The following is a 21160-nucleotide window of genomic DNA, read 5'->3' as shown; positions in this document are numbered from 1 at the left end:
TGTAACCTGAAGCGTATGTAAGCTGAAGCGTGTGTAACCCGAGGTACCACTGTACAGTCATACCTCGGGTTGAATGTGCTTCAGGTTGAGCGCTTCTGGGTTGCGCTCTGCGGCAACCCGGAAGTAACGGAGCGCGTTACTTCCGGGTTTCACCGCTTGTGCACACACAGACGCTCAAAATGACATCACATGCAGGCGCGGAAGCAGCAAAATGTGACATGCGCAGACGCGCCGTCACGTCTTACGTTCCATTCAGGATGCGAACGGGGTTCCAGCACGGATCCCGTTCGCATCCCAAGGTACCACTGTACTCTATTCCGAACTTATAAATTGAAAGTGTAATGCTGGTGGTCAACAAAAGAGGTTTAAAGACTCTCTCAAGGCAAATCTAAAAAAATGTAGCATAAACACCAACAACTAGGAAATACTGGCCTGCGAGAGCTCCAATTGGAGAACAGCCTTTACCAAAGGTGTCATGGGCTTTGAAGAAGCTCGAACTCAGAATGAAAGGGAGAAGTCCGCGACCAGAAGGAGGAGGAGTATCAGGAAGAGTGGGTTCAATTTAATGATTACTTAGTTAAATATGTTAAGTTAAATTAACTGAAAACAGCTTGCAGATACTTAATTGGCTTAGGATTTTATTTATGTTAAGCGATGAATTAATATGTTTAATTTCATAAAGGGAAGATCTAAGGATGTTAATGTTTAAGTTAAATTTTATAAGAACTGTGATTTAGAAAACCGTTAAAAGGATCTGCAATGAAATTCAACCAAGGGGAAGCGGGGAAGTCACTTAACAATGTTAATAAGTGTAATTTTCAATAAGGCTATGATTTATGTTTGTTTGTCTTGTGTGTTTGTTTATAATATTGTGAAAACCAATAACAATTTTTGAAAAACAAACAAACAACCTTGTTCATGGAAGACAATCTTCCTTGGCTTAGGAGGGATCGCCAAAGAGGGAAAGAAGTGGAGAGGATCCAGCCCCGCCCCCTGCATCGCACGGGGTTGGACTAGATGACCCTCGGGGTCCCTCCCTGGGTTCTCCGAAACGCAGCGGCGCTTTTCTCTAACGGGGAAGCCCCGAGGCCTCCTCCTTGCCGCCGTCGCCTCACACTTCCCCTCCTGAAAGTAGCCAGGTGTGAGGCCTAGGCCGCCCCTGCCTCGCGGCGCCTGTGCCCGCCCTGGACGCCCGGCCGCCGCCGCCGCTCCTCCCGAGCTGCAGTCCCGGGAGCGGCCTTGGAGAGGCGCTGCGTCCCCGGCTTCGAGGCCTAGCAAGCCCGCGAGCCTGTGGATCCCTACGCGACTCGCGCCTGACCGAGAGCAGCGCGGGCCCGGAGACGAAAGGGTCGGAGGCGGCCGCCGCGGCCGTGAGGTAAAATCGAGCGCGGGGGTCTGAGGGGGGGAAAAAACAGGCCGCTCGCCTCCCTCGGCCGCCGGACAGCTCGGCCGCCTTCCTCGGGCCTCCTTCCGCCCTCTTTGGAGGCCGGCCGGGGAAATGCCTCGACGGCGAGCGGGGCTCCCGGCTTCTCCTCAGCCCCCTTCCCTTTGTCTCGCCTTTGCCCCCCCCCCTCTTCCCAGCGGCGGGAGCGGGGCTCGCTCCGGAACTCATGGCCTCTGAGCGTGTGCAGAGTGCCATCGCTTTTCGCCCCGCCGCTTCTCGGCCCCGCGGCTTCCTCCTTTTTGCTGGAAGGGAAATGTTCGCGGGGATGTGGCAAGGGAGGCTGTCTGTGTCTCTTTCCCACGGAGAGGTGTTTGTTTTGCTGGTTTGTTTTGCATTCTCATTTATTTATTTTTAGATTTGAAGGTGTGCGAATACTTCAGAGGCCCATCTTCAGAGTTTTCTGCCGGCCCCTAGTCTTTCATAGACCGAGCTCGACCATGATAAAAGCAGCAGATACATTTTCGGGATCTGGATTTTAGCAGAGATCAAGCGCCTCTTCCCTAATTACTTGTCAGTGTAAAGGGAGGTGTATAAAAAGCTGGAAACATGGCTGCAATGAAAGAAAAAAAATCATTCCAAGAGTTGCTATGTTCTGTTGCCTTGACTATCTATTTTTGGTTTTTTTTGCAAGTGTACAGAACTCCAAAAGTTATTACAACTACCTAATTACAATACTGTATAAGGCATTTTAAAATTTAATTGCTGGAACTGTAGTACAAGGAAAACAAAACGCAAAGAGTGCCCGACTAGTATTTCTCACATTATTATTTTGTTTAAATTTTGAGAAACATGTAGTAAGCTTTAATGCTCTTTTCAAATTTATTTATTACGGAAATACTTTCATTTGTATGCAGCTTTTCCATTTAATTATGTTCAGAGCTCACAACAGAACATAAATTCCAATCAATAATTCCATACAATAGCGATTAATTACTAAATCATTTCAAAAAATACCCAGCCAGATGGGTGCGGTATAAATATCAAAATATTAATATTCATTATTAAATACCTTTATTATATAACATTTAAAAAATCATCCTAAAATAAACTATCGATATTTAAAAGCATATTAATTAATCAGTAATCAGTGCAATTGTAAGTGCACAGTTTGTAACAGCTTAAAATAAGCACATGCTCATCCTGAGTTTCAGCAAAAAGCATAACAACGCCCAACCAAAAAAGATTTGGTTTCCTGATATTAATATGTGGAGGCAACAAATGACCTTTTTTTAAAACAGGTGACACATTTAAGACCAGGTTTTAATTTTGTTGCCAGACAGGTTGGATAGATAACCATGTTGCAATTAAAACACTCAAGTCCTCAGATGATTCATGTAGCTGACTTGTAAAGATGGAGAAGAGGAGCCCTACTTTAAATTGTTTTGCCTTTTTAAAAAGTCTCCCCCCCTTGATGCTAGCTTGGGTAATAATTTTTAGGAGGGGTAGTTGAACACTTAGTCATGTAAACATGCAAAAGTTCCCTTCTCATTGTTTTTTAAAATTACGTTTTGAATAATCTGTTCCTCTTCCCCAAACGTCTGAGAGGTAGCCATAATCTATTGAGCAAATAAGCCATTGTAAACCAAGAGTCATTTTATTAATGTTACATAGTTATAAATCAGCTAAACATTTATGTGTTTGTTGTAGGGGAAACACTCTTGGGCAACAGATACATCTGTGGAAAACATGGTTATTTGATGACATGATCTTAAGTTATATTTTCCAGGTTTATATTCACAGATACCTTGTGTGCTTTTGTTAAGCTGCCATGCTTGATGAAAAGTTCATAATAGGTTTTTCTGCTAGGAAAGCAGCAATGAGTGAGAATGTTTTACACGGATTACTTAGTGAGTTCTGTTGGTGCTAAGACAAACCTGTATAAAAGTGGGCTCAAGGGTAAAACTCTGAACTCTTAATTTGCTGCACTTATGCATGAGTCATCATAATCTGTTAAGCAGACACCTCTCTACAAGTAGATTCACTGATTATTTAATTTAACAAGTTTTAGTCTGCCTTTCAGGGCTCTCACAAGGTAGTTTACAAAATTATAAAATTCATAAAAAATACAGTTATGAAAAACAGAAAAATTAGCAGTAGCTAAGTATTTTTTTCCAGGTGCAGCACAGTTCACAGGCACACTTTTTCAGGTGCAGCACAATGCAGGGTTAAATTAATGTGTCATCATGGTTGTTCAAGGCCACCCCATGATAAGGCTATGTGTATTTGTCTGCAAAGGGTGTTCAAAAGTTGTGGAGGTACTATTAAGAAACCCCTGTCCCAGGGAACTGCTTGCCTAATGGTTCTGACTGGTGGATTGGGCAGGCTTATGCATGTGTATCCTTCAAATAACGTGGTCTCCAGCCATGTGGTCTCGAGTCGTGTCCGACTCTTCGTGACCCCATGGACCAGAGCACGCCAAGCACTCCTGTCTTCCACTGCCTCCTGCAGTTTGGAAGGGTTTTAACATTCAAAGCCTTTAATTGGGCCCAGAAATGATTAGGCTGCTTGTGTAATCTGAGTGCCCAGATCACATAAGTGTTCTAACTGCTGCAGTTCTCATGTCCCTCCAAATATGCCACATGTCAGAGGAAATGTTGAGTCTGAAATAGTAGTTTCAGCACGATGGAAGGGCCGAATGCCATTGCAATAAGGTATATTCTTGAATGAGAATGTTTGGTCTAGGAAAAATATGGCCTACGTGTAGCTATCAGAGAAGAGCAATGCATAAAAACATTTAATATGGGATAGTTATTGGAAGGAAGATGGTTAACATTCCACTGCTGAATATAAACAACTGATTTGTCTGCAGCTAAGCTCCCCAGAATTGAAGGGTGTGTGTGACAGCACATCCTGGCAAGGAAAAAATTAAATAAAAATCCACTTCTGTATATACCAGTATGCTCTGAATTTAATTGCATCTGAATTCTGAGCCGTCCTGATTTTTTCTTGTTGCAGGTTAATGAACCTTCATGAACAAAAGGAGAGAACTCCGGACTGGATGATACACACAGAAGTTTCAAACAGAAGAGTGGCCTGATGTAGCTTCTTGGTGTTAACTTTGTTTTGGCAATTTATCCGAAACTGATGAAATGTGGAAATAGAGGACCAGCTAATTTTATCTTTATCAAATTTAAAGGTATGCTCCTGAAAGTGAGTAAATATTTGCACCTTTACAACTGTTATGTTGGACTGTCACAAGATTTGTGTTTAATTCCTAAAGCACTCTTGTTTTCTGTGTACCGTATACTAATTAATGTGTGCTTTAGTATAGTTTTGCTATACTAATATAGTATGTGTTGTCACAGCATTGATACTATGGATAATCCTGTGAAGCTTGCAGTTTTGTGAATTCTTACTAAGACCTGAATTTAAAATATATGCCATACAATGTAAGATTTAGGCACTACTCTAGAGTCTGAAATGTTCTTGAATTTTGTTTATTATGAAGATTGTGTTTATTATGACTTTTGACAACTTGATATATAGGATGAAGAGCGTTAGCAGCCTTTGCCAATAAAATGTTTTTCACTTACAGTTTAGAACTAGACTTTAGAGTTTTAAAAAATTAAAGGATGTCACATCTTTGGTGTACACCAAGAGTTTGGAAAAAAGTGACTCAATTGCATGTTTGAAAATACTTGTCTCCATTCTAGGTTCACTGTTTCTGAACTGAATATGTTCTGCATACAAATGACGCTGCCCTGCTCATGACATGATCAGTGTTATGTAGACAAAATAAAATTGGAGGGAAAATATATTTTGGAGGAAAAAATGCCAAAGAAAAAGAAAAATCTTGGTGTGAGCCCATCAAGAAAGAGCATAAACTCAGAAGCGACGCCTGCTGCATCTGCCGACTTGGTACCGCCTTCAGTAGATCTAACAATGTTACAAACACCGCATGGGATTGATAAAGAAGAACTCTTCAGCAGTCTTTCAGAAATGTTTTCTGACTTAGATCCTACTGTCATTTACATGGTGCTATCTGAATGTGATTTCAGAGGTAAATCAAATTCTGTTAATATTGTCAGCATTTGTGTTTAACACAGTGATAAGGAGAGAGAGGTGATAACATGGGGTATCAAGGCATGGCTGCTTGATTGGAACCCTGAACAGCAGGAACACTCTATATTGTGGGCTGGTTCCAACACTATATTAGGACATTTTGTCGCAACAGCCACTTGTTAATAATCAATGCACAAGTTCATAAACTACTTCCTAATAGTTACCCCAATTAGCTCAGGGCGTTGCTCTTTGGCTCTTCTTCCTACAGATTTGCTTACCTCGTACTGGCACTAATTATGTTACACAGCCTGACATCAGGCATTGCATCTTGGGGAATCTAACATAATGGCTGGGTAAGCTAGTCAATGGAGAGCAGAGCATAACTGAATGTTGGTAGCAGTACCATGCTACAGTTCTCATGACAGCAAGGTCAGTGATGGCTTTTCTGAGCCCTAGGGACTTTGGCAGGTGCCTGACTATATTGATCCGTGTTGTTGGCACTGCAACTGGGAACTTTCAGGTTGTCTGAAGAACAAGGTAACCTTGAAATAAATCTTAAATTCAATGTCTATTTGTACAACGATCTTCTGTAGTTTAGACTGAGTTTCATATCGCTTCCAGTGACTGTTTTTTTCCCTTCATTTCATAGTTGAAGACACTATGGATTATCTGCTAGAATTGTCTACAGCTGCTAAGGGAATAACATCTTCACCACATGTCTCAGGTTTTGATTCCATATCTGCATCATTGGTTGGTGAAAATCAACCAAGCTGTGTTACTAATGAAATAGAGGGCCAAAGTTCTACTGCAATAAAAAATGTGAAATCTTGTGAAGAATCAGAAAAGTCTTCATCATCTGAAGAACTGGTTTTCTTGCAGTGCCATCCTTTTGAGAAATATAATCTAAATAGTGAAATGAAGGATTCAAAAAATGACCATATCTCAGGCAATCTGTCTTTGGCTTTGGACCACGGTAGCTCTGATAAAGTTAAAGAGTTATCTGGGTGTGCAGAGTCCTGTTTGGGTTACAATACTGTGCTTTCTTTGCAGAAAAAGGAAACAGACAGTGAAATATTAGAAACCTCTACTCCTTTAAATCCAGATTGTGACAAACCCTCTGAAGTAGTTTGTGGAAAATCAGGCATTCAGACAAATGATGTGGATATTTTTGCACAAATCCCAGAGAACTGTAATTTACCTGAAGTTGTACTTGACAGTGGTGCAGTTCCAGAAGTTGTTTTGGACCTTAAAACCCTAAATGACGTGTCTGCTCAACACTGCCAGGGGATTGCTGAATTTCAAAACAGTGTGTTTGACAATTCTAGTCCTTGTTCACACAAGACTGAAAAACAGGGAAACACAGTGACTGTGTGTAATAATTATTGTAATACCTCTGTTCCTGACCTATGTGCAGAATCCACTTTCAAACTGACACCTTTTACAAATGTTGACCAGTCTCAGCAGATGTGGAATTCACAATTTTCTGTGCTTCAGAAACAGTCTCAGGAGTGTACCTGGAACCTAATGGCTCCTGTCTTTTATCCTCAAAATGTAAGCCATAGCTTTGTAACTCCAGTTGCTGTCAGCCCTGGGAAGTGGAGGCCTGCTTCAAACTCTAGGAGTCTTGGGAAAATATATTCTTCTCAAACAACTTCACAGTCTTGGGACAGCAAATCCTCTATGCCGAAAATGGACATTTCTCAAGCTCACCAGCTTCCTGTTTGTCACATGATGAGAAGAAAGATTCCTCTCGCAGGTCATGTGCTTGTTCTCCTTAGAGGGGTTCCTGGATCAGGCAAATCACATTTGGCAAGGTAGAGTATTCATTTTTTTTTTAATGCATCATTTCTCATGTGTGTATGTGTATACACAGACACAAACCAGATCCTCTCAATCCCATAATTTTCAAACCCTCACTATCTTTTTATCTATGGGAGAGGCCACTGTTTTGTGTCAGTTAAATATTAATCCATGGTCAACTTTAGGAAGTGAGAGAGGATTGCTCTGGATAGGAGAGTGTGAAGGAGCATACATTTCCAAAGCTGATTTCCTGGTTTGCATGGTTTTTATATAGCGTCTAGACTCCTGATTATGTGCTTTGACACCGAAAGTTGCTGTCATCATTGTGTTGCATTGTGACAGCCAGAGAATGGTGCTGTGTATTCTAGGTTGTTGTTTTTTTATATCGGGAGGACAGAAATGATGTTTGAAACTTTCCCCAAGATTTAGCTACTTTTTAAAGTTAAAACGTTTGCCACATAAATAGCACAAGCCCTGATTTAGAATGGCTTATCGCTGTGGGTTAAACCACAGAGCCTAGGACTTGCCGATCAGAAGGTCGGCGGTTTGAATCCCCGTAACGGGGTGAGCTCCTGTTGCTCAGTCCCTGCTCCTGCCAACCTAGCAGTTTGAAAACATGTCAAAGTGCAAGTAGATAAATAGGTACCGCTCCGGCGGGAAGGTAAACGGCGTTTCCGTGCACTGCTCTGGTTCGCCAGAAGTGGCTTAGTCATGCTGGCCACATGACCCGGAAGCTGTATGCCGGTTCCCTCAGCCAATAAAGCGAGATGAGCGCCGCAACCCCAGAGTTGGTCACGACTGGACCTAATGGTCAGGGGTCACTTTACCTTTACCTTTATCCATATTACTACACAATGGCCCTCACTTCCAGCTAAGGCTCAAAATTGTGTGTGCACAATTAAAGAGAAATTGAGAGTAGGGAAGGGAAGGGAGGGGAGATTATTGATTTTGCATTTTTTGTTTTTCGCAGGGCTTTGCTTGAGGATAACCCTGGTGGTGTCATTCTTAGTACGGATGATTATTTTTACCAAAAAAATGGACAGTACCAATTTAATGCTGATTTCTTAGCAGACGCACATGAGTGGAACCGGAAACGTGGTATGTGCTAGATGAAGTCAAACAATTGTTGATTAAGAATATTGGAATCTATAAATAGAGAAGACTTAATGAAGTTCTTGTGCCAGGATTGGTGCTTGCCTATAAGCACATATTAAACAACAACTAACTGGGTTAGATAGGCCAGAGGGCTAGATCCTGAGCTCTCTCTCGTAACACAGACTGTTTTGACAGGCCAACAAGGCAGCCTACCTGTCAGTCACCTGATGTCACCATGAATACAAACTTTGGTCATTCTTCTGGCCATATTGCTAGTATTGCATATTGAATAGTTGAATGTAGGTTCATATATTTTAGTGCATATGACAACTTTGAGTATTTTGAGTGTTTCTGCAGTGGTTTGTCATGGTTATGCAGTGCTTTCTATAATTTTCTTTTAACTGAGTTAACATAAAAATGCTGGTTTTATTAATACAGTAAAAAAAAATACTGGTATGTTTTTCAGCCAAAGAAGCATTTGAAAAAAGCATCACTCCAATAATCATAGACAACACAAACACACAGGCTTGGGAAATGAAACCTTATGTTGCATTGGTTAGTATTCCATAAGTTATTATTGTTGAACCAAAAGCCCATTAACATTTTCTCTGCATATTTGTAGATAGCATGGAGGTATTTGAGTGCATGCTCTCTATAGGCTGTTGAGATGATGGGGGGGGGAGATTGAGTTGGCCTAATGCTGTCACACTCAATGCAGTGAGGATGGAGAAGCCGAACATGAGCTCAAAACATACTTTCAGTCTGCCTGGGTACAATTGCAGGAGCAAGCATCGTTTAATGGAGCCCAGATATTAGTCATTTGGAAAAGCTGCATGTTTACTCAGAAGCAAGTCCCACTGAGTTTAATAGGGCTTACTCCCAAGTAAGTGTGTTTAGGATTACAGTGGTACCTCAGGTTAAGTACTTAATTCGTTCCAGAGGTCCGTACTTAACCTGAAACTGTTCTTAACCTGAAGCACCACTTTAGCTAATGGGGCCTCCTGCTGCTGCCGCGCCACCGGAGCACGATTTCTGTTCTCATCCTGAAGCAAAGTGCTTAACCTGAAGCATGATTTCCGGGTTAACAGAGTCCGTAACCTGAAGCGTATGTAACCTGAAGCATATGTAACCCGAGGTACCACTGTACAACTATAAAATCTATAGTCTTAGATCTCTTATCTAAGCATGAGAAAATTATTATGAGTACTTATGTTGTACAGTTTTGATGAAGATCTTGTTCTTTGTGACCAGCAATGATGGTGGGTGAGATGTGTTCTGAACTATGACTTGGTTCATTTTTAACTGTATTCTTAACCTGCTGAGGGATGTATCTCAAGCGTTTTTACACTTTTATTCAGTCCCAGGAACACAAATATAAGGTTATATTTCGTGAACCGGATACCTGGTGGAAGTTTAAACCAAAAGAACTGGAAAGGTAAAAAAGCAAAACCCTCACGATTCTGTTATAGCATATTTGAAAAGAAATAATAATATCCTCAAATAAATGAGCTAGTAGGAGTGAGAGCAGCTTTTATTGAACCCCAAAATGCAAATTATAGAGATTGCTGCAATACTATGAATTGTTCTCTCTTTTCTTCCAAGAGAACCTGTGTGATTACTTGGACTAATTCATTTGCGAATTGTACCTTTAGTTCATGTAAAGCTTCAGTTGCTTCAAAAATATTCTGTGGCTGTCAGCTACAGAGATTCTTTTAAAGAGCCTCAAGAATAGATACTATTATTCAAGCCCATTATCTTCATTGGTTAAGGATAGGGAGGTGGAATGTTGTGACAACAGATGGTCTTTCATATATAAGTGGCGAGCAAAGTAGTACCTAATAACTGTATTTTGTTTCTCCTTTTTCCTTTATAATTTTTAGATTTCAATTATTGTTTTTTCCTCTGGTCCATTCGCTAATAAAAGTTAAAGTCGGCATTGGCAAAAAAATACCCAAGAACATCTACTCTTTCTGGCCATTAATTATTTCTAAAGCTATAAGAAAAGTGGTTTAAAATGTCATGATTTGTAGCAGTGGGTTTTTCCACATTTAGCAAGCTGTTGCTAAATAGTCAAGTAGAAATTGAAAGTAAAGGGTGCCAAGATCTCTTTTACCCAGTTTGGAACTCTACCTGTTTACTACTTTTTATTTATTTATTATTTAGGCAACGTGATATGGCAGTGTAGGTTTTCATGTTGCACAAACCTTCATTTGCTTGTTTATGCACCATCAGCTGTTGAGGAAATTCTCAGTACCTGCTCCTTAAATTGTAACACCACGGAAAACAACTTCAGTTAAATGTTTAATAGTTGCCTCAAATGTTTTCAGCAAAAGTTGGAATATGCCTTTTACTGTGAGATTCATTCTCAGATATTCTGTCCTTTTTAATGTTTAGGCGAAATATTCATGGCGTATCAAAAGAGACGATCAAAAGAATGTTGGAACGATATGAACGTTGCCTGACTGTTAATTCAATTTTGAATTCTTCAATCCCAGATGAATTGAAAAGTGCTACCTGTGATGAAGTTCTTCACCACAAAAAGGGAGAAGGGTAAAATTGAAGTATTAAAATTAAAGTATCAAAAGTATTGAAATACAAAACTTCAAGCCAGTTTACTTGGTTAGTTAATGATGCTGATAATGCCAAGGTTGCAGGTTCAATCCCCATGTGGGACAGCTGCATATCCCCGCATTGCAGGGGGTTGGACTAGATGATCCTCAGGGTCCCTTCCAACTCTATGATTCTATATCTGTTAAATATGAAAGCAAATGTCTGTGAAGTCTAACTAAGACCTTATATCACAGAATGTGCTGAATAATTACACTTTCAGTTTCAGAAGTAGCATGGTTTTATATATCTCCATAATCTAACAACCTCCACTTTCTTTGACTCCTTCCCTTCAACATCCAGTTATCATTTTAATAATAATCCCAGTTACATCCAAGAAAAGGGATTGACTCAATAGCAGTCCTTTTTTTCCATCTTGGCCCTTCTATCTTTCTAGGAATATGTATATAAATATTTCAATATATATTAAAAGATGTTATGGCTTAAATGCTTTAGCAGAGGTAAAGATGATTAAGGTGTGCATTTTTTCCTTTAAAGGTCCATTTTAAAAATCCATTGTTTGATTTACAGGAAGGAAGATATGCCTCATTATGGGAAAAACAAGGAACATTTTCCTTCACCTTTGAAATGCATAGAATTAAGTATGGAAGATAAGCATCAGTCACAGAAAGCTACAGTGGAAAATCAGACTCTCCTGAATAAAAAGAGAGAACTGGAGCATTGGGTTCAAGACTGTACTTCTAAATGTAATGTCTCTCTGGAAGACATAGATCTATATGCATCATCAAGGACAGACAAAATTGATTCTACTCTTGAAAAGATGGACTTGGTAAAGCCTGAGGAAAGTGAATCCTCAAATTTCAGTGAAAATATTCAGAAGTACAATAACAAGGACATAATAGCTGAAGTTGAAGCAAATCAATGTGCTGAAGTACTAACAGAAGCAGAGTTAAGACTGACAAAAAACACAAATAAGGCAGATTCAGGTTGTGATAAACCGGTAGGGCCAGAGACAGTAAATTTTGTGGGAGACTGGCCAATAGAACAAACTATGGGGCAGAGAGTGAAAAGAGCTAGAAGGTCAGAAAAACTGGCTATAAAGAATGGCAAAGAGGATAAAGGTCTAAGCATCCCCAATTTTGATGCATTAGCAATTCTAGATGAAGATGAAAAGGTAAATCCAGTTAATATTCATGAAGAGGAGCTGCCACTTTCTCAGAGTAAACAGGAAGAAATTAAACAGCCCTCTGCCTGTATGTCTGCTGATGATACGGAAGAAGATGCATCACGACTGCTGATCGTAGGAGACTGGCCTGTCCAAAACTCTTTAGAGCAAAGACAGCACAAAATGAAAAGAATACCAAAGAGTAACACTGGTGAATCAGAAGAGATTATAAGTAGTCAATGCAGTATTAACGAAAGTACTCTGAACACAGTAACGGTACTTCCTACAACATCTGCAGGTGTTGGAGAGCTACTTGTCTCATCAAAGAAGGAAACTCTGTTGGCACCTGAAATCTCTGGTTCTGAAACTCTTGGTGAGAAAAAGTCTGTGCAGAACAAAAGGGCACGCAAGCATCATAAATTAGCTCTAACATTTACCAACAATTTGGCCCTCAGTAAACCAGAGGAAGAATTGTGTCTGTCTAATTTGCTGGAGGAGAAATCTGATGAATGCATCATGGCAGAGGCCAATAAGTATTCGCAGACGGAGCCCCAGGATTTTGCTCTCCTGTGGAGGCTTGAAAGGAAAATTATTGTTTCGGAAGATACCAAAGTATTAAATGGCAGACTGGATGGATTCATACCAAAAGGCATTCATACTTCTTCAGAAAAAATACCCTATAAAGTAACTTATGAGAAAAGCACATATGTGGAAGAAAGTGAACTTGTCAACATTGATGTATCTGAGAATCTGAATATTTTGTGTAAACTCTTTGAGTCTGTTTCATTTGATGCACTGAAGGACTTGTATGAAAGATGTAACAGGGACATTGATTGGGCTACAGGGATCTTGTTAGATTCTGCTGAGAAGTTGTGCAGAGATGATGAGGTTGGACCCTTGCAGGAAGCACAGATTCAGCCTTCTGGCAAGTCTCTTGACTCTAATGAAAATGCTGGTTATAGAGAACGACTTGCAGATTCTGAGGAAACCACTCAAGGAATTGTGTCTTCTAGAATTAGTCAGGATTCAGAAATAACAAATCTCTCTGTTGATGATGGAGGTGATGAAGCTTCCACCGTTAAAGATGAACACAACTTTTCAACTGCTTCCCCAGCAGAAAACAAACATTTAATGCCATCTGCTCCAAGAACTCATGTCGAAGAATCAGGAAATGAGAAACCACTTTTAGATACCACACATACAGAAGAGATGAACTCTGTTATGCTATCAGAAAGTGAGCAGCCGAACAAGGTGTTGCATACTGAAGTGGACTTAAGTGTTCCTGTGACTATAGCTGATGATTTTAATGGAGGCCCTAACACTTTGAAACCCACTTTTGATGTGGAAATAGAAAACACATCTTCAGAGAAGCATTCAGAGTGTTCAATTATAGAAGAGCTCCCATCTCATCTAATACTTACAGAGGGCTCTGCAAGCAAGGACAGCAAATTTGAGGTGGATAAAAAAATGGATTGTAAACCAATGTTTCTAATTGCAGCAAAAAATGAAGAAAACAAAATACCCAATCAAGCTAAAAGCAAGTTAGTGAACCCCACACCTGTATCAAAATCTGTGAATATAAATTCCCTAGAACTGGTCTTACCTCCTGAACTAGCCATTCAATTAAGTGAAATATTTGGACCTGTGGGTGTTGATTCAGGTAATAAAACCATGATTTTTTTTAAAAAATGCTAGGAACTGACAAGATTATATAGTTAACCTACGGTAGAAGGAATTAAAAAGCCCCAAAGTATTGGTTATTTGAAGCTACAGCCATTGATAGATATTAGAAAAAAGACTCATCCATATCTTGGTGGTGGTCAGTCTTGGTAGTGGTCAGCAGTTTTTACTCATTTTGCAAAATCTTCCAAGTCATTGCTCTGTTTTCCACCATATTAGTGAATGGCAGCCATTCACTTACATAAAGTTACCGTAATTAAAAGTCTACATTTGAGAATGCCAATAGGATAGAGATTTAAGGTGCCCCTGTTAAGTCCAGTTTCTAGACAAGTGATAGGTCGTAGCTCAGTATAGAGCATTGAGTTCTGCCTTGAATCCAGAAGGTCCTAGGTAGGTCTAGGAAAGACCCTGGGTTGAGAGAGAATCCTGGAAAGTCAGTCATTGTAGACAATATTCCAGTCCCAGCCAGCATGACCAGTTGTCAGAAATAATGGGAAGGTGTAGTCTGGCAACATCGGTGGGGGGGCACACAGTCCCCATCACTGGTTCAAAGTCTGTCTGTCTGATTAGCTTCATCATCTCCATAGTCTCACTTTGGGTCCTCCTCCTTAGTGAAATTTGGACCTGGTCAAACTGATATTTTTTGTTTAAAAATACTGCTTTGAGTTAATTTATTTCCTATTCCACAGTAGAATTGTGGTTTATAAATTAAGCTAGGTTTCAAAGTAGTGTTATATTGCTCTGTTTCGAGACAGATTCTCTGAATTATTTCAGGAACTGATGCTTTATCTTACAAAAACCCCAAGATATTTGATTAAGAATAAGCTTGGCTGAACTACATTTAATTTGTACAGTGCTTTAACCTCTGGCTTTTTTATTCAATAAGGATCTCTAACTACTGAAGATTATGTGGTTCATATTGATCTGAATTTAGCCAGAGAAATTCATGAAAAATGGAAAGCATCTATTACAGTAAGTCATTTTCTTTCTAAAGACAAGTCTATGGTATCTTATGCTTGCATTAAAATGCACTGGTATTTATTTATTAGCTGACCCCTGATAAAATATTTCCCATAATTTATAGTGCATGTAAATAAGTGGCATGATTACACTGAGGTCACATATACATATACAAATAAAAGTTCTTAAACATACAATCAAAATTTTGAACCAACTAACTTTTTAACTTTTTAAAGAGGAACATGTCAAAGGTCTGATTCATGTGCTTTTTATGCAGCCGCAAGATAACACAGGCAGAAAAACTTCATTTAAAAACATGGTAAAATAATAATAATAATAATAATAATAATAATAATAATAATAATAATAATAATAATAATAATAATAATTTATTATTTATACCCCGCCCATCTGGCTGAGTTTCCCCAGCCACTCTGGGCGGCTCCCAATCAAGTGTTAAAAACAGTACAGTGTTACATATTAAAAACTTCCCTGAACAGGGCTGCCTTAAGATGTCTTCTGAATGTAAGGTAATTGTTTATCTCTTTGACATCTGATGGGAGGGCGTTCCACAGGGCGGGCACCACTACTGAGAAGGCCCTCTGTCTGGTTCCCTGTAGCCTCACTTCTCGCAATGAGGGAACCGCCAGAAGGCCCTTGGCGCTGGATCTCAGTGTCCGGGCTGAACGATGGGGGTGGAGACGCTCCTTCAGGTATACTGGACCGAGGCCGTTTAGGGCTTTAAAGGTCAGCACCAACACTTTGTTTTTTATATATATATATATAATTTTTTATTGGTTTTCCAACACAAATTAAAAACAAAACAACACACAATACATAGACAAACAAAACATATAAACATGTATAATTTCAAAACCTCTTTTTCATAAACCTTACTTCCCAGACTTCCCCTTACCTTCCCTTTTCTGCATCCCTGTTTTGAAATTTTTTCAACAACCCCTCACACCAATTGTCTAATTACTTATTTTCTTTTTTAGCTTCTTCTCATACTTAATCAATTACAGCTATAATTCTATATTTTCCTTTCCCTTGACATTTTAGCACTCATTAATTTTACAACAGTTCTTAAGATATACTTTAAATTTCTTCCAATCTTCTTCCACCGTCTCTTTTTCTTGGTCACGGATTCTGCCGGTCATCTCCACAAGTCCCATATAGTCAATCACCTTCGTCTGCCATTCTTCCAGCGTGGGTAATTCTTGCGTCTTCCAATACTTTGCTAAAAGAATCCTTGCTGCTGTGGTGGCATACATAAAAAAACGTCCTATCCTTCTTAGACACCACTTGGCCGACTATGCCCAGGAGAAGTGCCTCTGGTTTCTTATGAAATGTACATTTAAGTACCTTCTTAATTTCGTTATAAATCATTTCCCAGAAGGCCTTAATCCTTGGGCAAGTCCACCAAAGGTGGTAGAAGGTACCTTCAGTCTCATTACATTTCCAACATTTATTATTGGGCAAGTGATAAATTTTTGCAAGCTTGACTGGGGTCATGTACCACCTGTAAATCATTTTCATAATATTTTCTCTTAAGGCATTACATGCCGTAAATTTTATACCGGTGGTCCATAACTGTTCCCAGTCAGCAAACATAATATCATGACCAATGTCTTGTAAAGATCAGCACCAACACTTTGAATCGTGCTCGGAAACGTTTCTAAACAAATGGTCTGGGCTTGAAGTGATAAGCATGCAACCTGAACCTGTTGTAAACTGAGTACAGTTGCCCAAACAAATTTTATTAATCCTTTTTTAAAAAACAACCCCAATTGGAGATTCATTAAAACCTAATAATATGATTAATTGAACTTAAAATGTTTTAATTTAGAAGCGACAGAGGAGAGAAGAGGTGTTGCATAAGCTTCTTGAAGAAGGTAAGCTTATGTTGTTCTAATTGACCACTCTGGGCCTCCCATTATTTAGACTGGGTGCCCTTTTAGATGTGCATCCAGATTCTGATCATCACATAGTAACAAATACAGCAAGAATGGCAAAGTTATTTGGTCTTCAAAGTTATTCTATGCAAAATAAATATAGCAGCACATATGGGTCATATGGGTAATCCCACCTTATCTTACAACCACCTTAGAAGGTAGGTTGTGCTGCCTGATAGCAACTTGTCTCAGGCAACCCATTGGGTTTCAGGACCTAACAGCATGTTGTTTTTGATTTTGCACAGCCCTAGCTTGGACAATATTATTCTTACTCTCCCCTGCCCCTCTGTCTATCTCATCTACACTCAGATTAAGGTTTATTTATTTCTTGTCCTTTTATATGTGCAGCAAATTTTATTTGAAATAGGGATGCACAATTATCTATGTATATATTTAGTTGTTGCTTTTTTTTTTAAAGCACTACCTATTTGTGAAAAGAAAGAGCATGTATGTCGTAAAAATGCTGTAAAGAACAGCATGTGGACACAAAGGGACCGAGCAAACCACGAAGCTTTGCAACTGAGAGGCCAGAGGTGTGGAATTACCTATGTGTGATCTACTTCTCAGACCCTCCTCAGAACCACAATCTGTGCTTCAAGCCACTGCTTTTGAAATTAAGTTCCCCAAAAGGAGGAGGAGCCAGCAGAGGGGTGTGAAAGCAGCCATGTTTTTTCAGGTGCAGAGGCACAACATGGAGTAAGGCAGAGAGTAAATACTAATGTGCCATCAATATACATGTGTCGCAGTTAGAAAAACACAGTAAAATAAAATAGTTTTTAACAGTCTGTTTTTATTTATGCCTTAATACAAGTGACACCTTTCAAAATGCATAAAAAATACATGCATTTGGATTTTCTGTATTTGAAACTGTTCCTTTAAAATAATTCATCACCTTCCGGCTTTGTTGCTTCTGTAGATCCCATGCTGTTTGAGCAATTCTGTCTAGATGAGCTGGACAGCCTTCTTTCTCCGCATGCAAACTGTCAAGTACAGAAGACCGAAAGACTGCCTACAGATACGCTACCTGACAACTCAGCTGCTTCAGAGTTTTTTCCTTTCATGGATCACTGGAATGTCCAGACGCAGAAAGTATCACTCCGAGAGATAATGTCCGAAGAAATCGCCTTACAAGAAAAAGAGGACCTGGTATGATTAATAATAATAATAATTTTTCCTTTATACTCCGCCCTCCCCAGCCAAGGCCGGGCTCAGGGTGGCTAACAAGCAATAATAAAACAAGTTGAATGAATACAACTTAAAAACAAGATTAAAATATAACATTAAAAATATTGAAACATTAAAATGCAGCCTCATCACAGGAGGAGAAAGAAAAAAGAAAGAGGGGGAGGGAATCAAATTGGCTCCAAGCCAAAGGCCAGGCGGCACAACTCTGTCTTACAGGCCCTGCGGAAAGAAATTAAATCCTGCAGGGCCCTGGTCTCATGAGGCAGAACGTTCCACCAGGCTGGAGCCAGTGTTGAAAAGGCCCTGGCTCTGGTTGAAGCTAATCTAACTTCCTTAGGGCCCGGGACCACTAGGGTGTTGCTATTTATGGACCTTGAGGCTCTCCGTGGGGCATACCGGGAGAGGCAGTCCCGTAGGTATGACGGGCCTAGGCCATGAAGGGCTTTAAAGGTCAAAACCTTTTACACACACATTGCCCCTTAGCACTAGGCGTTTCCTATCTTTCACCTTCATTGTGAACTGAAGCATGCAGCAGGGCATAAGATTGGCGACTAGGCTCCCAGCATAATGGACCTCTCATGCTCTTGTTCCAGTTCTCAGACTTGGCCCACCCACCACTTCCTTATGCTATAACAGTAACCGCTTTGCAAACACTCACAAAGTTTCACTTGTAATGCAGCTTCACTGCCTAGAAAGCTGGTTATTAGTTTAGGTCAGGGAGTGGGTGGCAAGTGACTGTTTTCTAGCACATAAAATCTGTAAGGGTGGCCCTGCCATCTTGCTCCAGGATAACATTCCACCAGTGATGTTGATGTATTAAGCTGATAGGTAAAGGGACCCCTGACCATTAGGTCCAGTCGTGGCCGACTCTGGGGTTGCAGCACTCATCTCGCTTTATTGGCCGAGGGAGTTGGCGTACAGCTTCCGGGTCATGTGGCCAGCATGACTAAGCCACTTCTGGCGAACCAGAGCAGCGCACGGAAGTGCCGTTTACCTTCCCGCCGGAGCGGTACCTATTTATCTACTTGCACTTTGATGTGCTTTCGAACTGCTAGGTTGGCAGGAGCAGGGACCAAGCAGCGGGAGCTAACCATGTCACGGGGATTTGAACCGCCGACCTTCTGATCGGCAAGTCCTAGGCTCTGTAGTTTAACCCACAGAGCCGAGGATTAAATAGAAAGTGGTGCTGTACAACAACTATGTGGTTCTGTTGTGCTTGTGAAGCTAACACAGAGAGTATGATGGGACTGAAATGCGATTTAGCCAAAGTCTAGAGCCAGAAACCTGCCTTTACTTCCAACTTCTTGGTATGGTTGACTCTCAAAATGAGATGGGCATAAATGAATTAATTGGCACCGATGGGAGCTTGTTTTCTGAGGTGAATAACATGTGGGAGAAATTTCTATTAGAATTTCTCAGAAGGGAAGAGTTAAATATTTCCTCACAGCACCCTGGTCATGATGAAAACTACCCCCTCCCCCCACATAGGCAACAGTATAAAAATAATGGATGTAGTTGTAATGACACTTTTAGCACCATGTGCAAGGTCTTGCTTCTAATACATTTTTCCTATTATGTGTACTCCTGAAAACCAGAAGTGTGGCATAGTGGTAATTTGACTGTTAATATGTACATTGGTGCTAAGATTTAAACTAGAAACTGAGATTTTTAGTGGTATCCCCCATGAATCATCTTGATTTACCCTAATTTATTAACTTCATCTTATAGCCACCATATTGTGCTACTTTATCTCCCAAACCAAACAGTCTCTTCAATACAGTTTTGCAAGCAGCCTTTTATGATTTAAATTTCAGGTGGCTGAAGCAAGAAATGTCTCCCTATAAACAGTATTGCCAGCCCTAAATATTCTGGAACCAATAACAAAGGGTGGCATCCAATGTTGTGGGAGAAGAAGTAGCACAACTACTATACTTCTTCCTCTGCATTGCCCCCCAACCTGTCCTGTGATTTGCTCTGGAGGTTGCCTCTACCCAGGGGAGCAGATTTGGGAACACACAGGAGAGAGGAGGAAAAAATTGGTTGTCACCCACCCCAAAATGTGGAAAACTGTAATTTTGAAATCTTTTTTCTTTATTAGATCCATTTTTCTACAAAGCCTTTTCTAATAATATAATTATAATGTCAACTTGTTTTCTGGATTAGAAACGCTCTCCTTTCATGGCTAGAAAAGACTGCGCTGCCAAACTGAAAGAGAAGCAACTCCTGGAGTTATTCCCAGCTATTAACCCAAACGTCTTAATGGAAATCTTCAAGGACCACAAGTGAGCTCTTGCTTGTTCATATGATGCTGCTAAATTCAAAGAACTAAATGGCTTGGATCTGAATACCTTTTGAATTGCTTTATACTGCAGAAGTCTGTTCAAGACTACCCTTGAAGGCTTTTCTCCAGATCATCCTGAGATAAGGCCATTAGTGACCAGAGACAGAACCTTCTTTGTTGTGATGTTCTGGCTCTGGAATTCTTTCCCTGGGAGACTTGCCTGGTGCTAGAATTTGATTTGAGAAATTAACAGGTTTTAGAATGCAAGCTTCTCTCTCTTTCTTGTGTGTGTGTGTGTGCGCGCGTGCGTGCGTGCGTGTCTTGCTTTTTTCTTTCTTGTTAATTAACAAAGTTCTGCTGTTCTGTGATATGTCTTGAATCATTCACTGGCTGCTGCTTCTTTTTTATCTCAGTTATTCCTTGGAGCAAACCGTCCAGTTTTTGAACAGCGTTCTAGAGTCAGATCCAGTAAAGACAGTTGTAGCCAGAGAAACTGCCCAGGGTGCCATACTCTCTTCTTGCAGTGCTTTAAAGACACGAGAGAGAAAGGTAATGACCATTTTGTACATTTGTTGCAAATACGTTTAAATAAGATGCTGCTATAGTGAAATATGGGTCCTCAGCATCTTTAACATTTTAGGGAAAGGACTTTATAAATACTAAACAAAAGTCAGTTTCAGTAGGAGTATATATGATTGCTTCTTGTTTTAAACTGAGCAGATAGAAAATGTCTTTGGTGAAGGTGTCTTGCTTTAATAAGCCTTGGACCATGTCCTAAGTGTAACACTTATGAATTATAGGCCAGAAAGTACAAGGAACCAGAAGACATTCTTGGTGCAAAGGCGTTTCAAGACTTTGAATATCCGGGATATGATGATTTCAGGGCTGAAGCTTTTCTTCACCAACAGCACAAGCAAGAGTGCCTGAAAAAAGCTGGGGAAGCGTATCGCATGGGAATGAAGTCTGTAGCAGCATTTTATGTTCAAAGGGTAAATTTGTTTTAATCAATCAATTCTGCAATTTTT

The 21160-nt window shown here is 40.2% G+C and overlaps 2 protein-coding genes across 7 annotated transcripts in view; one reads left to right on the top strand and one right to left on the bottom strand.

Moving 5' to 3' along the window:
• The first annotated feature begins 1238 nt into the window (after nt 1–1238).
• N4BP2 (NEDD4 binding protein 2) overlaps nt 1239–21160 on the top strand; it is a 28271-nt gene continuing 8349 nt past the window's right edge. Inside the window, exons 1-16 of one of the 4 annotated variants that reach the window (XM_081924318.1) lie at nt 1256–1375; nt 3092–3133; nt 4400–4580; nt 5098–5444; nt 6096–7260; nt 8217–8344; nt 8808–8896; nt 9700–9776; nt 10736–10891; nt 11480–13734; nt 14641–14726; nt 16564–16609; nt 17586–17815; nt 20018–20136; nt 20549–20684; nt 20936–21124. In XM_081924318.1, coding sequence (XP_081780444.1) covers nt 5216–5444; nt 6096–7260; nt 8217–8344; nt 8808–8896; nt 9700–9776; nt 10736–10891; nt 11480–13734; nt 14641–14726; nt 16564–16609; nt 17586–17815; nt 20018–20136; nt 20549–20684; nt 20936–21124 — 4905 coding nt within the window. In that variant the 5' untranslated portion in view covers nt 1256–1375; nt 3092–3133; nt 4400–4580; nt 5098–5215. Of the gene's footprint in view, nt 1376–3091; nt 3171–4399; nt 4595–5097; nt 5445–6095; nt 7261–8216; nt 8345–8807; nt 8897–9699; nt 9777–10735; nt 10892–11479; nt 13735–14640; nt 14727–16563; nt 16610–17585; nt 17816–20017; nt 20137–20548; nt 20685–20935; nt 21125–21160 lie in introns of all 4 variants that reach the window. The other 3 variants (XM_081924317.1, XM_081924316.1, XM_081924319.1) reach the window with 3 other exon arrangements.
• LOC309377412 (uncharacterized protein) overlaps nt 17656–21160 on the bottom strand; it is a 48814-nt gene continuing 45309 nt past the window's right edge. The window contains exons 3-4 of one of the 3 annotated variants that reach the window (XR_014171528.1): nt 20203–20661; nt 17656–17793 (exon numbers count right to left, since the gene is read on the bottom strand). Coding sequence is in view for 2 of the 3 variants with exons in the window: in XM_081924657.1 (XP_081780783.1) it covers nt 20266–20361 (96 nt within the window). In the remaining variant the exon portion in view is untranslated. Of the gene's footprint in view, nt 17794–19140; nt 19228–20202; nt 20662–21160 lie in introns of those variants that run through there. The other 2 variants (XM_081924657.1, XM_081924658.1) reach the window with 2 other exon arrangements.

The sequence above is a fragment of the Podarcis melisellensis genome (genome assembly GCF_964234715.1).
Source record: "Podarcis melisellensis genome assembly, chromosome: 9".
NCBI lineage: Eukaryota > Metazoa > Chordata > Lepidosauria > Squamata > Lacertidae > Podarcis > Podarcis melisellensis.
This window is presented reverse-complemented; position numbering and strand designations above follow the sequence as displayed.